The sequence below is a fragment of the Rhineura floridana genome, chromosome 2 (genome assembly GCF_030035675.1).
Source record: "Rhineura floridana isolate rRhiFlo1 chromosome 2, rRhiFlo1.hap2, whole genome shotgun sequence".
NCBI classification, from domain to species: domain Eukaryota; kingdom Metazoa; phylum Chordata; class Lepidosauria; order Squamata; family Rhineuridae; genus Rhineura; species Rhineura floridana.
The window spans coordinates 156,436,691-156,454,948 of record NC_084481.1 but is presented as its reverse complement, the minus strand read 5'-3'; the positions used below and the strand labels follow the sequence as shown (position 1 = coordinate 156,454,948).

Sequence of the window (18,258 nt, the reverse complement as noted above, 5' to 3'; positions counted from 1 at the left end):
ATATTGGACTGCCCTACAAATTTGTCAAAATGCAAACACGATTTGGGCTGGTCTTTCACAGTCCAATCCACTTGCTGTGTAGCTTGGAAGAATTTGGTAATGTGTGCCTCTGAGCATATGGTGAGTGGTGGCAACACCTGCCATCTCCAAAGACAGAGAATTATATTTTTATATGTGTGTTGGTGTTCTCAGTTTGCTTCTTTCCTGTGTTACTAATGTTTCTACAGAGAATCTAAACTAGAAAATTTTATTTCCCTCATTATTCATCCAGAAATCTGTGTCAAATTTATTTTATTAATTTCAAAGCCTTTTTATTGGTCCATGTTATATGATGGTGCAGACAGCCTTTTGTGTTTCAAATTGGAGGTTATGTTCTATTTCTATTTTGGGTGCATTAACAGTTGAATCTGAAACTACAGTTTGATGTAAAATCAGACTGATTACAATATGTGCTACTTCAGCAGTGACTCTACCTGTTGGAAAAAAGAGGATGCATGTTTTAAACCACTTTATTTAAGGCAAGGTGGGCATGGTCAATTAAAAACATAGAGCACACCTAGAATTTTGCTAGAATATATTTCATGTCCCACTGTCTTATCTTGAGGAAATTGAGACACTCCTGAGGTCCACTGGTGACTATTCTGCAGAATAGTCAGTGCCATTATTCCACAATTATGTTTGGAGGTTTTTTAGTGTAAATTTTGCAAAGTGTTGCTGTACTTCACATATTCACAGAAATAAAAACAAACGAAAATGATTTCCTATAGGAAACTTCACTAAAATTGCAAAGTAAATCAAACATAATTAAAGTGACCATCTGAACTATATCAACTGCCTTAATAATAATAATAATAATAATAATAAAATTTTATTTATCAGACGCCCATCTGTCCGACTGAACGGACACTCTGGGCGACGTACAATATAAAATACACTCAATATATACATAATCATCATCACAGTATTAATATCATAGCATCTCGTCTAACAGAACCATCCTACGCTAACATAGTATAGAACCTAACCCACCCCAGAGATCCCATAGGCCTGCCTGAAGAGCCAGGTCTTCAAGGCTCGGCGAAAAGTCAACCATTTAATTTAACCATACAGTGCTTTACCTGTGAAATTGTTCAGATATGTTCCTTGGGATAAAGGTCCATAATCTGTACTTTGTAGTCCGTATTCTGTTATTCTTATACAGTCTGGACACTTTTTCATATTCTTCATTAAAATGCCCCAGACATGGTATAACTGTCCTATGTTTACTGGTTGTCTTGGCTGGCTGTGGGGAACTGTCAACATCCCTTTCTTCTGCAGATATCAGGCGCCGCCAGTGGTATCTGGCCCACTGAAGCGGCTCTGCCATGTTCTTAGAAGGGTTCTTCAAACCAGGTTGTGTCCTTTACTCCACATGGCTAAAACAAGATCAGCACAGCACATGTCTTGTTTCTAATCTTTGGGCTGATTGCAGGTGTTGCCACCACTCACCATATGCTCAGAGGCACATGTTACCAAATTCTTGCAAGCTACACAGGAAGTGGATTGGACTGTGAAAGACCAACCCAAATGGTGTTTGCATTTTGACACATTGGTAGGGCAGTCCAATATCTCAAGGAGGAGATCAGGTCTCCTGCTCCCCTGATGCATTCACTATAGCTGCCCAATTTCCCTGCTTTTTAAAGTTTGATAGAAATATCTGTGGGCTGTAGGTAGGTTCTTAAACCGCAAGGTTTTTTGCCTATTAGTGAATTTCCCTGCTTTTTAATCCGGGAGGTAAGAAATGGGACCCTGTGCAAGTTTGCTGAGAATGGATTGATCGTTTGCATGCTTATTGTGTTCAGTGGGATTTACTCCCCTGCAATCATGCTTAGGATAGGTGAAACTGACCACAGGGGATGGGGAGGGGGGGAGGAGGAGGAACAAGGGAGGAAACGCAGAGGGGAGGACTGGGATGGGAGCAGGCAGGAGGGGGAGGGTAGGAGAAGGACAGGTTTTATCATTTGCATGTTTATTGAATTCAGTGGTATTTACGCCCGTGCAATCATGCTTAAGATAGGTAAAACTGACCATGGGGAGGGGGAAGGGGGAGGGGATTGGAAGGGGAGGGGGAGGGAGGAGCAAAGGAAGGGGGAGGGAAGGGGCAAGAGGGAGGGGATAGGGAGGAGAAGGGAGGGTGGGTTTGATCATTTGCATACTTTTTGAGTTCAAAGGGATTTATTTCTGTGCAATCATGTTTGGAAATGGACTGTCTTCAAGTCGATCCCGACTTATGGCGACCCTATGAATAGGGTTTTCATGGTAAACGGTATTCAGAGGAGGTTTACCATTGCCTTCCTGTGTGGCTGAGAGGCAGTGACTGGCCTAAGGTCACCCAGTCAGCTTCATGGCTGTGTGAGGATTCGAACCCTGGTCTCCCAGGTTGTAGGCCAACACTGACCCGTGAGAGGGGCAGGAAGGGGAGGAGATTGGGTGGGTGGGCACTGGGCAGAGGGGAAAACCTTTTTCTTTCCAAAAGGAAAACATTGTGAACAGTATCATTGCTTTTCAGCGTTTCCCCCACATTTTTATTCTACAACAGACACATGTAGCCTCCCACCCAAATTTAAACCAAAGGTGTCCTTGGCCACATCCACACCAGGCCTTTATTTCACTTTGGACAGTCATGGCTTCTCTCAAAGAATCCTGGGAAGTGTAGTTAGTGAAGGGTGCTGAGAGTTGCTAGGAGATACCCTGTTCCCCTCACAGACCTTCAATCAGAGTGGCTGACTGTTAAACCAGTCTGGCCACTGGAGCTCTCTCAGTGGAACAGGAGTCTCCTCTTAGCACCCTTCACAAAGTACACTTCCCAGGATTCTCTGAGGGAAGCCAAGAATGTCTCAAGTGAAATCAAAGTCTGGTGTGGGTGTGGCCCCGATTAGCCAAGCCCAGCAGCTGTGACTCTGGCTTTTAGAACTCTGACGGTTCTTACTGAGCATGCCCAATGTTATCATAGGGTTCCAGCCAAAATTTCTTAAATTAATTAAAAATCAGCCAGGCATTTTTTTTTTTAACTTTTACACTGTAGAAGATGAAGGTGAGAGTATGGGGCAAGGTCAGTATTAGGATTAAAGGCACTCTGTGAACATGGCTGATTTTTAATGAATTTCAACAGATTATGAGAACTCTCAGAGAAAAAAGTCCAAAAGGGCTCTGGATTTTTCCCCTCTCTTTTTAGACTTTGAACTCTCTATTCTCTCTGACTGTTTTGTGTATTACCATGAAAATTGAGAGGGTTGTTAAGCAAGCGTTTCTGAGTTCAGGACTATAAATTTTGTAAGGTTTTGTTTTGAAATGAGCTTATGGAAAGCATCAGAATGGCATGGGGGTATTTTCAATTTAACATTGCAGAATGTGAAAAATGCACACTGGCTATAGTATACAGCCACTCTTGTGACTGTATACTATGCTTGCTTAAGAATAGCTGCTTCAGTTTATACCAGTGATTTGCATAGTCAGGGATTTTGGTCACCAAAAGGGTAGCTTCTAAAAATGTCAATGTCAACAATGGAAGATTGATCAACAAAAGGAATATTTAAACTAACCATATGCTCCCTTTTGGACAGTCTTCTCATTATCTTGGGGCATGCTTAGAGAAACTCAAATGCCAAAGTAATGGTACAATATGGCCACAAACTTCTCCAGATTATCTCCAAGGCTACTCTGAATGTATGTGATATGTTCCACAGCTCAGGATAGAAGACAGAGTTGTACAAAAGAAGAAAAGGCTACCTCTAGGAGTGTCTCTCCTCTTCCTGCAGTCTCCCAGTTTTCATACTTTTTCATAGAGCTACTAGCTATGATACCTATGTTCTACCTGCACTATCAGAGGCAGTATGTCTCTGAATACCTGTTACTGGGAATCGCAAGTGGGGAGAGCTCTGTTGAATTCATCTCTTGCTTGTGGGCTTCCCATATGCACCTGGTCAGGCACTGTGAGAATGGGAAGCTGCACTAGATGGACCTTGGTCTGATCCAGTAGGGCTTTTATGTTCTTTTCTGCCACAACCCCAAGATCTCCTTCCTGGTTTCCCCAGACTTCATCTGAAGTTACTGATGTTTTTGTCCCAAAGTTTATCAGCTTGCACTTAATTTACATTTAACCTGATCTGCCATTTTGTTGCTCATCCACTCAGTTTCAAGAGGTTCTTTTAACATTATTCAAAGTCCACTTGGGTTTTCACCATCCTGAATAATGTTGTGTCATCTGTAAATTTGCTGCCTTGGGCTCCTACTGAATGGAAGGGCGGGATATAAATGAAATAAATAAATAAATAAATAAATAATTTGACTATCTTACTGCTCACCTCTGACTCCAGATCATTTTATAAATAAGCTAAATAGTATTGGTTTCAATTCAGATGCTTTGTCCTTATCTACATTTCAGGATCTAATGTTAGTGTTTTCATCCCAGGGGAAAGCTGTACTATAAATGGAGTATGAAGAAAACATTTTCCTCAGGGAAGTACATTCTCATGTAGCTTGCTTGAGCTCCTTTCTGTCTGCTTAGAGCTCTGAGCACTTTGAGGAGCATTTGATTGTACATTGCAAGCTCCCCCAATACAGACTTGTAGGAAATTCTGCTTCCATACTCTCCACATGAATACATCAGTGCTTCTTGTATCTCTGTACTGTGCCAAATAATTCCAACGTACGTTAACCTGCATTAAGTGTTAGCTTATTTTGCTACTCATTCAATATTGGCTTTTAAACTATCATTTTTCTCATGTTCTGCTTGGTTTGCCTATTGCTTAGGAAGCATTTGGCCACTTCCTCCTCTCTTGTAATTGGTCCTGATGGCTCTGTGAAGGCTGGAAGGAAGATTTATATCTTTAATAAGGATCAGGTAGCCTGTGGCTGCTTCATCCCTCTATGGAGCAATTCAGCACATTCCATTGAATAAGGATCTTTTTTTCAGCAGCCTATAAGTGAGAGGCAGCTAATTGCTGATCCTTCCACAGGGCTTTTCCAGTGAGCCATTTTTTCTCTAGCTACGATTATTCCTTGGGGTCCATGCTTTCCACAGTTCATTATTCTTGAAGGGGCTGAGGGGTAGGCAATGCTTTTTCCACAGTCTGGGAGGAAAGGGGGCAGTGGCTTGTTCAGTAAACAGACAAACGTTTTGTACATGTCTCTTGTGTCCACTTCAAGGAGAGCAAACCAACAGCATATCACTTTGTACATTCTGTCTGGGTGCCGGACAAGAAGGGCAAGGTCCTTCTACATATCTCTGCTATGTAGGCCTTGGGACCCCAAACCCTACCAATCCCTCAAAAGTTGTTGATTTCAGAAGGATTGGCTTGACTTCAAACTTTTGTTGAGTTGTGCCCTCCCCTCCCTAGCTCTAGTGACTGCCAAATGATTCTTGTGGTTGAAAGGTAACTTATTCCTTCAAACCTTTCAACTGATTTTCAAGATTTGATGGGGTCAGGTCTGGTGCTATGTAGAAAAACCTGTAAATAAGAACCCATTTATAAAACACGCACACAACCTAAATGAATGTGGAAGTTGAATTTGTTAACAGAGTATGGAAACCTCTTGGTAGAAGGGTATAGGTTCGTTCCAAACTTCCCCTTATTTAGAGTAGACCTTATTTTAGTGGGTCTACTCTGACTACTTTAGATTCAACTCAGTGAGTAGATGGATAGGATATTGGCTAGGAGAAAGATCTAAGATTAGAAGGGGTTGGTATCTTTGCACAGTGGATGTTTTGATGAACCACTTAATGCTACAGTGTAGTATGCTGTGGCCCAATATGTACTGACACAGTGCTTTAGCCTATGCTAGTTAACATGTGAACTCCCTCAGTCCCAATCTTCTACCAGTTGTGTGCAATATACCACCACTGTTGGGAGAATAGTCTTGATGTGGTGCCAGGGTAAGGGGGGTAGGTTGCTGCTGGTCCCTCAAACAAAGTGGAACTGAATTATTCTCATTGGAGTATGCAACACCAAAGAAGTGCTGTTTGTTACTAACTTTCACAGTCATATCCAATAAGGCCCCGTCATGTAAGTTTAGCCATATTCCAGAACTAAAACAGAGGAGCAGAACCCCACATAATGAAACTGTTGTAAGACTGCACCATCGCATACTGTAGGTGGGGGAATGGATGTTTGAATGTTTCACAACATGAAGTGCCTGGTACACGTACATAACTAGTTTGTTAGAGAAGGTTTTTTATTAGCCTTCTCACACCTTGACATGGAAGGGTGTGTGCGTAATAATTCTGTGGTCAAACATTCAGTCCCCCACTTAAATGGCACTGTATGGCACAGCATGTAACAGTACAGCCCAGCAAGAAATGCCTTATGTGTGACTACTACTTGTCTATTTTAACTCCCACACATAAATTACAATGGAATGATGTTGTAGCTGCGTGGGGAAAGTAGAGGTTAGAATTGTTCTGAAGCACAAAAAGTAGTGTATCCACTGCTCAGAAAAAGTGATAGCTCCACAAAAGAATGCGGTCTCAAAAGGAAGATGCCTGGAATGAGTGCAACAAATGAGTATTCAACATACATGGACTGTACAAAGGCTGTGTGGAAACCCCAGGCTGATTATAGGCAGTCTGGGCATTCTAGACTCTTCTAGGAGAGAGTGGCATCCTATATAAGTTGCTTTCTCTCCCAGCTGGTGTGCATCATCCTGTTTTCTCTTTGGCTATCTCATGACGTTTTTGTGCCACAGAGTTCTGCCTTTCAGACATTGGCTGAAAGCTATTTTTATTTCCTCAGGCTTTTGACAGCATTTAAGTTTGGTGGGGTCTTATTCATGCATTTTCTGTTGTAATATTAGCTTTTGTTTTGTCTTGTATTTTTGTCTTGTATGGTGACTGTTTTAAATAATGTTGCAAGCTACCTTGGGGATACAATTTTGATGAAAAGATGGAATATAGTTTAAACAAAAATTAAGCTCCTTCCTCTTTGCCCCCTTCCAGGTGGTCCAGAGTATGGGGCTTCTGGAGAGGATGCCCTGATCAGAATCCAAAGGCTGATGGCTGAAGGAGGCATGACTGCTGTGGTCCAGCGAGAGCAAAGCACCACCATGGCATCCATGGGTGGTTTTGGCAACAACATAATTGTTAGTCACCGGATCCACCGCAGTTCTCAGACTGGTACTGAATCCACTGGAGCAGATGGTAGCTCAGCTCAGTCATCCACTTCCCAGGAGCTGTTAACTGAGTTAGAAGGACGGACCGTCTCTGAGTCTATGCAGGTGACAGAGCGTGGTTTGAGCCCACACACATCCTCTGATGAGGTTGAGGGAGAAGAAGCTACTGGTCAGAGCCGGTCAGAGCAAGCTCAGTCCTCAATGGACACTGAGGGACCAATTGAGTACAGTGACCTAAGTAATAATAACCATCTTCCTGACAATACTAGCTTCTACAGTAATGGTAGCACCAGTGGAGAATCTCGGAACAGGTAGAGATTAATCGTATGTTGGTGCTACCCTTGTACTGCTAAGCAGAGACTTGTACCTCACAGCTGACCAGGAACTGAAGGAGAAGGGGAATTTTGGCTCCGACCAGATGCTGGTAACTCAACGGGCATTGGTATTCAGGGGTGGGAAATGAGAGGGAGACCATCAGTTGTATAAGAGGATCCTTGAAGAGGTTTTATTCTGTCTTAGCTTCCCGCATCCGTTTTGCTGCACATTTTCTACAATAGCTGTAATAAACCTTGATATTCAGCTGAGCCTTATGTAAATTTCTCAGCTCACTGGCTACAGGAATCCATTAAGCTTTGCCCTAACCCTGCAGTGCTTTTAATGTTACTCTTCATTTTGGGTTTTTTATTTAAAAAAAAAATCACTTTCCCTCTTTTGACCTACCAGCTAACCAGATAGACTATAGTCTCTCCCTTTGGAGATCTGCAACCTTATTAAGTGTGTATGTTTAAGTGCTACTGTGGAGGGGAGTTGCACCCCAGCTCTGCTATTAGAGTGGATTTATCTTCCAGGCCAGAGATCTACTCCATGCCACCCTGCTAGTAAGTGCTAGGTAACTCTTCAGGTGGCTTGGGGTAATGCAGACTGGATAGGGCAAGGTAGTATTCTCCAGTGCTCTGTTCCACTCTTTTTTCCAGCCCAGAACTAGAGGTGGAAGAGCTGTGCTTGGGCTTCACCATCCCTTCATGCTCAGGAACCTCTCAGGAGTGTGGGCCTTTAGTTTTAAGAGTATCTACTTTGTATGCAAGCAGGACCCTTATAAGGGCTGCTGTGGGTGGGGCAACATATAGTTGTAAAGCATGTGGGTAGCGTGGGAACTGTTCCCCAAAAAAGATGGCACTTAGACAGAAATTGCCCAGGGCTTAGCACCTCTTGCTGTGCCAACAATAGTAACTCAACCTGGTGAGGCTTGGCAGGATCATGGTGCCGTGGCCAGGCTGCACTTCCCTATTTGGGGCGGGATGGGAGTGGGTGGGAAGAGAGGGTTAGCTCCGCATCAGAGCGTGAGGTATGTGTCTGTGATGTAAGGTGTTGCATGTGAAAACCTTGACCATGTACATGTAGTTTCTAGTGGAGAAATCAAGGCTCTGATATTTTTTGTTTCTAGTCCGAAATGTGATTTTCCTTTTTGTTTGTAACTCTCCATCCCAGGGAGCTTGTAGCAGGAAGGGTAGGGGGAGAGAGTGTGCTAATGAGGGAAACACCAAAGATCAACGTCATTAAAATATGACAAAACCCTTCTCTGGACTCCTGTCTTTTTTTGTGGATATGGGTTAGGGGTTGGACATACTTTGAAAAATGTGCTCATGCTTGTCCCATCGTGTTCACTTGACTGCACTCTAGGGGAAGAGCTTTCTCTTGAAAGTCCTGGAATATCTTCCAAGAAAAATTAGTGGGAGAGATTATTCTCTACTTGGCTCTGAAATAAGCAATATTGGTCTGTTCTGCTAAGAAACTGAATGCTTTAACCTTTGGTGAGAAAATTCAGGAAGGAGGAAGAGAATTAGAAAAGAAACAACCAGTTACCCTGCTGGTGTAGCAAAGTGAATTTTCCCTGATCCTTCTGAGAAATTGTTACACAGTACCTGCTAGAGCCTCCCTCAACCCAGTTCCTGTGTCTTCTCCACTCCATGAGTGCATGACAATAAATAAAGCCCATTGATAAGCAGCTCTTATGCTCACAGTCAGAAGAGTCTGTTAGAGAATCATTAAGCAAATGTTGCCTTAAATCACAGCATGGAAATGAACTTTAAATCAAATCAGCTGGCTGCCAGGCCTCATCAGAGTGTTAATGAAGCACTAAAATCTGCCCTATGCCAGTTGTGCTTCTGAGCCACAGGAGCACAGGAGCCTTAGCCTAATAATGGTATTCCCATCTCTAGCTTTGGAGCATGGTTATGTGGCAATAGACTAATGCCTAGAAATCCACAAATGGTTCACTGTACTGGAGGAAGTGAGAGTATGTGAGACGGGGTAAGTGAGGAGATTTTGCATGAGTACTAGATTGTAAGCCGCCCTGAGTGCCCTATTATAGGGTAGAAGGGCGGGATAGAAATATTTTAAATAAATAATAAGTAGTGTGTCAGGGATGCCAAAAGACCAGCCATTTTCTGAAGTTGCGTTCCCAAAAAGCTTGTTGTGAGTACCTGCCAGATGAATTCTTGCCTTTCCCTGCCACTGATTGAAGTTGAAGGTCCTGATGTTAAATAGAAAACTATAATTTCTTGTTGGTGCCTTTTTCTTGAGATGAATTTGGAGCCTCAAGTTTGTTTTTCTTCGCAGAAAACTAGCCAGGGCTTTTGTTTTGTCATGCAATTCTTGAGCTGCACAAATTTTTTAAATTTCATAATGAGCCAGTCTCACTCAAGGGATAAAGTGTGAATAAAACATCTGCGTGCATATGCTGTGTGGCTACATCTGCATAGAGTGACTTACCTATTAGCTATTTAGCTATTTATTCTACACTATATGGGATGGAAGGGATTGAATGAGACCAACTATATTCACTGTGCCAAGATACAGGCATTTTGAGGAGGGCTGTAGTGTGACATACCTCTTAGTGGTCTGTTGAACTACTAGAACATGCAGCTTTCCAGCAACTGTAGGTGACATTTACTTCATGCCATAACATTTAAACAAAACCTGGCTTAGTAAGCCTGACCACACACACTCCTGCTGTTTGCTGATGTCTCCAGCTTCCACAACTGGAAATGAAATGAGAGGTTTATTTTGGAGGTGCAGGAAGTAATCTATCAACTGAAGTCTTTTGTTGGCTCAACTATCAGACATCTTGTTAAGAAGCATGGATTAAGGGGAAAGCTGGTGAAAGAACTTTCAAATAGCCATTTGATAAAAAGTCTTCTAACAATTTGTGTTTAACAAAATTAGGCCACCTTTAGGGTTAGAGGTAAGGTACTCTGGTAGATTAAAACTGGCTGTGATAGGAAACAGAAATAAATGGCCAATTCTCAGCATGTAAGGTTGTTAATAGACTGGGCCAGGGATCTGAACCAAGGCCCATTTTCTATAAATGTCTTAATGAGAGGCAAGAGGGGTGGTAGCAGAACAGTGAAACCTGCTGATGGCACACAGTTACCTAGGTTACTCAAGAGGACGAGGGAACTGGGAAAGTTAAGCCATTGTGAAAATCTGGTTTAAGAGCTGGCATAACCCCAAAAGTATTTCATGGATAGAACCCTCTTGGACAGCTACTGCCCAAGGTTTGCTAGAAACTCTAAAGACACAGTAGGAGGATGGTCAGAGGCCAAGCCACCAGTGGTCCAAACTGTTGAACATGAACAAAAAAGGAGCGGATAAGCCTTACAAGGCAATGGATGGCTGGATGTTTTGGGGTGTGTCCTTTGGGAGTAGGTAGTTTTTCTGACTTTTACAAATACAGGTGCTTGGATCTGTCCTTGTTTTCACATCCTCCTCTTGTCACTGTTTGCTTTGCCACTTCTCTTTTACATAGTCTTAAAATTCACCAAATACCAGAAGCTACAGTAGGTATGGGATTTTTCTCTCATTTACTAGCAAAATGTCAATCTTTACAGCAAACAGAGAAATATGCAAACCTCCTGCATGGAGTGTCCATGGTGGATGGTGTGCTTAGACAAAAAAGAGGCAGACCTGCAACATTTTTAACCTTACTTAGGGGCTGCCCTCACTTTGAAGCCCAGCCCTGTCTTCAGCAGTGATGGCAAGTTGCTAGGAGTGCCACTCTGGAGTGAACTAGAGGGCAGTTCTGGAACGCTACCTAAAGCGTGCTTATCCATAGGAGGTCTAGTGGAATGAGGTGCAAGTGGAAGCTGTAGCTAAGAGGTAGCCTCCCCACCACAAATTGGCATATTCTGAGTATAGGACTTCGTGGTCACCTGAATAACCAGAAGGTCCCTGCATAGCAGGGGAGAGAAACTGTGCTGACAGCACATCTTGCATACATTCAAACACTAAGTTTTATAAGGTGGCATACATGTGATTTCTAGACTCAGACCTGCATAGCTTAAGGTGGTGGCCTCATGTACCTTCAGACCACACCCTAGGAATTTTATTTGGCCATAAGAAAACTTGAGGAAAGGACACCCAACCGGAAATGTCAAGCAGCATGTTAAGCCCATAACCTATTCAAGCAGCATTTCCTCCTGAGGACACCCCTTTTCATACAGCGAGAATAGGGGTCCTCAGGGCTGCGGGCCAAATGTGACCCTCCAAGTCTCCATTTGGTCCTCAGAATGCTCCCCAGGCCACACTCCTCACTGATCCTGCTTTGCACACTCCTTGGGAGGGAGAGAGAGAGAGAGTTAGCATTAGCCTACTGTACAAAGGTAAAAATTTACATTCATTGTTCTGCCCTCTTCTGCCTTTAGCCCTGGTATGTGGCTCCTGGAAGGTTGCCCAGAAGGGACTGGTGGTCCTCAGGCTGAAAAAGGTTACCCACCCCTGTAATATTGGATCAGAATCCAGTTGGTGAACCTTTCTACTCCTATCCCAACTATAGGCCCCCAGTCCATGGGGAATACATACTTCACATAACCCTGGTGCCTCAGAAAGGTGGCCAGTTAGGGAGAACATAGTTCATCAGAGGGAGATTCTATGATGTTAAAAGATTAATGAGATTCAAGTTCACTTGACGCACTAAAACTGCAAGTATGATGGTCTAAGGCAAGCCACTACTGGGCCTCAAATTGAAAAAATGGAGGCCTTTGACCATGAGCAGGGGTTGCCAACATATGTACCCACCTACAGGGTCCCCTCCCCCTGCTAAAATTAGACTTGAATGTTCTATGGTAGCCAGTAGAATAGGTTATGGAGTGTGCCTGGTTGCAGTGTGTGTGTGGTGCCCATGACAGTTTATCTGATCTGCAATTGTGCCCACAATCTCAGAAAGGTTGGTGACCCCTGACCTAGAGCCAAAAATAGCAAGAAGAGATTAAGCTTTTTCCCTTGATGTGGGATGCAGCCCGCTTTAAAAAGCAGTCCGGAAGGAAGACCCCCAAGGACAGGCATATAGAATTGTTCCTCTGTAGAGATGTTACTAGTAAGAAAGGGTCCCTTTCACTCAGGTGCAGTTTGGGGGGGATCCTTGGTACAAGCTGTTAATCCTAGACAGAGCATTGAGGTTAAACACTCCACAGAATGAATGGTCCAAGAGGAATAAAAATTTTCCCAGTTAATGATTAGGAGGAGGAAACATCTATATTGATCCAGTTCAGGTACTTCTGCATTGTAGACTCATCATGCTTTTCTTCTGGCCTGTCCTAGTGTCAGATTGCAAAACCTTTCTCGTTCCCAGTCGAGTCTGCCCCCCTTGCTTTCTTTGCCCCCCCCCAAATACATGGACACACACTGCTTTGTGTGTGTGTTGCAGTGTGGAACAGAAATGCATGGAGATGGGTTTCACCACCTCTCTTACTACAGAAATGTAGACAAATGAACCAAACCAAATCACAATGATACATATGTCAGGTGTCATGTCAATGGGGGTGAGGATGTTCCTACCCTAGCTACAACTTGCCTAGTCTGGATGGCAATCAGTTGTCCCTGAGATCCATGCAGGAAAGGAGTTGCCATCCTGCAGAAGGGGTATGGCCAGACTTGTCTGGCTGCCCTGGGCTGAAACTGATGGGAAAAAAGCAGCCTGCCTCGGAGCAGCTGCTCTCCCCACTTAGTCCCAATCTGTCAGCAAAGCTGTTCTCCAACAGGAAAAGGCATATTAATTAAAGCATGCCATGTGGTGAGCTGTCCTAGCCTTAATTGGGATCTTAGCACACAGCATGTAAATGTCATTGTCATGCAGAATCTGTGCAAAGGGAGCTATATGTTTGGAATGGGAGGGGAGGGGTGGGGTGGAGGGAGTGCAGGCACCAAGGGGGCCATGGCCTTTGATTTCCAGCCAATGTCCTCTGAGAGACATGAACCAATTACTGCCTCGTAGCCCCTCTTCGCTCCCCGTTCTCCCCCCCCCCCAAGCCTGAAGAAGCACAGGCCTCTCTCCACCTCCCCCACCCTGCTGTCACTGCCTGGCATCCTTGCCATGGTAATTGGGTGGGAGGCTCATTAAAACATGCTCACTGCGTTCCAGCAAATATACGTATTTGTTTCCCCACAGCGTCCCTAGTTGAAGCACGTCTCATCTGTTCTTGGTTACATCCCTTTACTAATGTTTGTTTTTCCTTTCAAGTTATCATTGCTAGCCTGCAGCACATACTGAAGCAAACAGCACCCAGTCTGTACTGCCTGTTGCACCAGCAGTCCAAGTTTTTCATGTTCCGGTACCCCATCTGTGGTGCCAAAGACTGTGCAGCCAGGAGATAAAGATGGCAATCTCAAGTTGAAAGCTGGTGAGGCTTTGACAGGAATATTTCAATCCATCACCACCTCTTTCCTCCTTATCTGACCCCCCTTCATGTGATCAGAGCAATGCACAGAGTCTATCACTGGGGTATCCAGGTGCTGCTGGACTCCATCAGCTTCAGCCAGTGCAGCCAATGGCCTTGGATGATGAGAATTGTAGTCCAACAACATCTCCAGTTCACCTCATTGGCTACCCAAGTCTACCATCGCAGTAGCGGCTAGCTTCTTACATTGTGTGTGTTCCTCACAACAAAGCTGTTCAGAAGCCAGATTATCCTCAGACAAAACAACATTGCTAGTGCACAGTGGAGGGTGATTGGAGGGCAGAACTGCCTCTTTTTTCTAGCCATCTTTATTGAGAATGGATGTACCTTGGTTCCTTCTCAAACTGGGTGGAAGTAACGTGTGGGGTACCATGGGGCTCGGTCCTGGGCCCAGTGCTCTTCAACATTTTTATTAACGCCCTGGATGAAGAGGTACAGAGCATGCTTATCAAATTTGCAGATGATACAAAATTGGGGGGCACAGCTAATACTGTGGAAGACAGAAACAAAATTCAAAGGGACCTTGATAGGCTGGAGCATTGGGATGAAAACAACAGAATGAAATTCAACAGGGATAAATGCACTTCTACACTTAGGAAAAAGAAACCAAATACACAGTTATAAGATGGGGGATACTTGGCTCAGCAATACAACATGTGAGAAGGACCTTGGAATTGTCGTTGATCACAAGCTGAATATGAGCCAACAGTGCGATGTGGCTGCAAAAAAGGCAAATGCTATATTAGGCTGCATTAACAGAAGTATAGTTTCCAAATCACATGAAGTATTAGTTCCCCTCTATTCGGCACTGGTTAGGCCTCATCTTGAGTACTGCGTCCAGTTCTGGTCTCTGCACTGCAAGAAGGATGCAGACAAACTGGAACAGGTTCAGAGGAGGGCAACAAGGATGATCAGGGGACTGGAAACAAAGCCCTATGAGGAGAAACTGAAAGAACTGGGCATGTTTAGCCTGGAGAAGAGAAGACTGAGGGGAGATATGATAGCACTCTTCAAGTACTTGAAAGGTTGTCACACAGAGGAGGGCCGGGATCTCTTCTCAATCATCCCAGAGTGCAGGACACGGAATAGTGGGCTCAAGTTGCAGGAAGCCAGATTTTGACTGAACATCAGGAAAAACTTCCCGTTAGAGCCATACAACAATAGAACCAATTACCTCGAGAGGTAGTGGGCTCTCCGACACTGGAGGCATTCAAGAGGCAGCTGGACAGCCATCTGTCAGGAATGCTTTGATTTAGATTTCTGCATTGAGCAGGGGGTTGGACTTCATGGCCTTATAGGCCCCTTCCAACTCTACTATTCTATGATTCTATATCTTGTTCTCTCAATTCCATCCTGGGTATCTCTTAAGGTAAGCTTTGGAAAAGAGGATTTCAGGAAGACAGAAAAGAAAGCCAAAGCAATTCTGCTCTAACACTGGCTACTCCTGCAAGGTACACACAGAATGCGGCGGCGCACTTGATTAAGAACAGCCATCGCCGTGATCATATCACCCCGGTGTTAATTGATCTTCACAGGTTGCCAGTTGTTTACCGGGCCCAATTCAAGGTGTTGGTGTTAACCTTTAAAGCCCTATACGGTTCCGGCCCAGTTTATCTGAAGGAGCACCTCCAGCATCACCAATTATGCCGCCTGACAAGATCAGCCACACAAGACCTTCTCTCGGTCCCATCAGTTAAAACAGCTAGGCTGGTACAGACCAGAGAGAAGGCATTTTCGATTGTGGCCCCCACCCTCTGGAACTCCCTTCCTCTCGATCTTTGCCATACCCCCTACCTGACAGGTTTCCGCTGGGCCTTGAAGACCTGGCTATTCAGGCAGGCCTATGGGGTCTCCTATAGGGTCTCCGGAGGCAGGTCAGTTTTTAATGTTGTTTAGTGTAATGTTGTTCAATTTTAATTATTGTAATTTGGGTTTATATTGTATTTTACTGTGGCAATGTACGTCGCCTAGAGTGGCTGTTTACTCGGCCAGACAGGCGACTCACAAATAAAATTTTATTATTATTATTATTATTATTAGTTAACGAGCTGTAGGCCATCAGACAAAATCATATTGGAGACCTGATGCTGGTCATGGGTTATCATTTTGCCACCCTACTTATAAGATGCAAACTGGTGGATGTTGTGATGGTGCCGGTGAGCTGTTTCCTCTCACCCAAGAAAGAAAGAAACTCTTACTTGATTCCTTTATCCCTCTCATGTTCATAATTCTGAAAGATGAGCTCCCTTTCAATGGATCAGAGATGGGGATGTTGTTGACTACAGCTCCCATCAGCCCTGACAGTTGACCATGCTGACTGGAACTGATGGGAGTTGTGGTCCAACAACATCTGGAGGCCACAGGTTCCCTATTCGTCTTCTAATCTCATTAGGTGTTCTACATGTCTATTCAGCATCTATCACCTCTCCATATTTGGTACCACGTTTTTTCCTTCTTTACCTCAGAGTTAACCAAGTAATTGCTAGTCCAATCTGACTGCTGCCTATAGACATAATCTTTCTATTTCTGAAATGAACCATGCATTTGATTGTTTTGATTATTGACACCATTCTCATATTGCTCCCCCCCCAGTTTGTATGGTTCAGTTGTCCCCATGGAGCACCATGACACCCGACTCAAAACTTCCAATTCATGTTCCTCTTGTACACACGTGTTCACTCACATGTGAATGAAGACAAGATGCAGCACTTGCCTCCACCTCTAAGTAGACTTTCTTTTAACCCTCTTTGCATGTGAGGATGGTTCAGTTTCTCATATAAACCCAAACTATGTGGTTATCAGTAAAATGTTACATAACAAAGCATTTAAGCATAAGTAGGCACAGAAGGTTAAAATCCATAGAAACATTGTATAATCACTAAAGATAGTTTATTAAGAAATAATGAATTTGGCATTCAGCATGTAAAATAAAGATTTATTAATTTGGCTACAAAGCTAACTTTCATTGTCCTGAGATGCTATAACGAGACAAAGCACATGCTTCTGTAGCTACCACAGAAAGAATTAGTCAATTTTACAAAGGTGGGTTCTGAGGTCTGTGAGACAAGAAACCTCCATGAGATCCGAGTACATATTAGCCAGAAAACAAGGAAGTTTACCTCTGCCGCCCTCAAAAACAAAAAAGGAAAGAAAAAAAGCTCCATGCTGAATTGGAATCTCAATCTGAACCTGCTGGGCACAAAAGCTCTATTTAATAAGGAAACAGTGCCTCTACTGAGCAAAAGGCTGTTGCTCATTCTCAGGACATAAACCAATCATTCCCAGACAAAATGGCACAAAGCAAGGAATTGTGAAAAATACAATCAGGAAACTTAGGGTTGTATTCAATTAAGTTCTACGGACCTATTAAAATTAATGAACCTAAGTTAGTTGTGCCTATTAACTTCTATGGGACTATTTTGAATAGGTCTAACACTGAATACCACCCTTTATACTAATAAGATTCCATTCTTTGTGCTAATAAAAGCTGATTAGAGTAGTTTATTTTTACATAGCAACCAGGGGTGTAGTTGTCCACAGTATTGGGGGATGTCTTAGACCTTTTGGAGAACCAGGTCCAAGTGGGGTTCCTATGTCTCCAGCATCCTATGAACCAATCAGTATGAAAGAGGAATAGGTTGGCCACTGAGAAGAGTCTTCTAACATGCTTTCTTGTCCTTTCTTGCTGATTGGAGCCAATCAGAGTGAAAGGAGGTGAGTCAGCCACTGAGAAAACACTTCTCAGTAGCTGACACTCTCCACTTTCATGCTGATTAGCTCCTAGGAATGTCTGTTGTTGTAGGAGAATGCATTAACAAGGATCTCATTGTCAACCCAGCAGCAAAAAAAAAGAGGGGAGGAGGAAGAAGTGTGGTTTTGTTCCATCCCAAAGCCAGGAGTAAGGGAGAAAGAGGAGAAAAGAGACAAAATACATTCAAGGGCAAGGGAGAAAGTGTGTGTGTGATGATGATGATGTTTCAACTTTTGATGATGATAATGGTACGTGTGTTTGCCATGCATGGTAAGGTGAAATGCAAATTAATATGCCTAAGAATGTGTGCATGGTGCAGCCAACACCAGGAGTTTAGGATTGGGAATTTCCATTCTTTGCCTCCCTGGGCTCCTACTGGGAGAACGGGTGGGATATATATCTAATCAATGAATGAATGAATGAATAATGCCTAGGTTTCCTCTTAAAACTCATAAGCTCTGTCCAAATTCAATTACCCCGAGTTTTAGGCTGCAATCCCACTTACCTGGGAGTAAGCTGCATAGAATTTAATAGGATTTACTTCTGAATAGACATGCTTAGTATGGCAGCCAAGAAGGGAAACTCAGCAAAGGAAGTTCCTTACCTTACAACATAATGATGATTTAT

The 18,258-nt window shown here is 43.5% G+C and overlaps 1 protein-coding gene across 5 annotated transcripts in view; it reads left to right on the top strand.

Annotated features, from left to right (window-relative positions):
• The window catches only part of AMBRA1 (autophagy and beclin 1 regulator 1), a 243,867-nt gene extending 235,144 nt beyond the window's left edge, over positions 1-8,723 (top strand). For all 5 annotated transcript variants that reach the window (XM_061610890.1, XM_061610887.1, XM_061610888.1 and 2 more), the window contains one exon: positions 6,974-8,723. In XM_061610890.1, coding sequence (XP_061466874.1) covers positions 6,974-7,461 — 488 coding nt within the window. In that variant the 3' untranslated portion in view covers positions 7,462-8,723. The remainder of the gene's footprint in view (positions 1-6,973) is intronic.
• Positions 8,724-18,258: the final 9,535 nt, after the last annotated feature.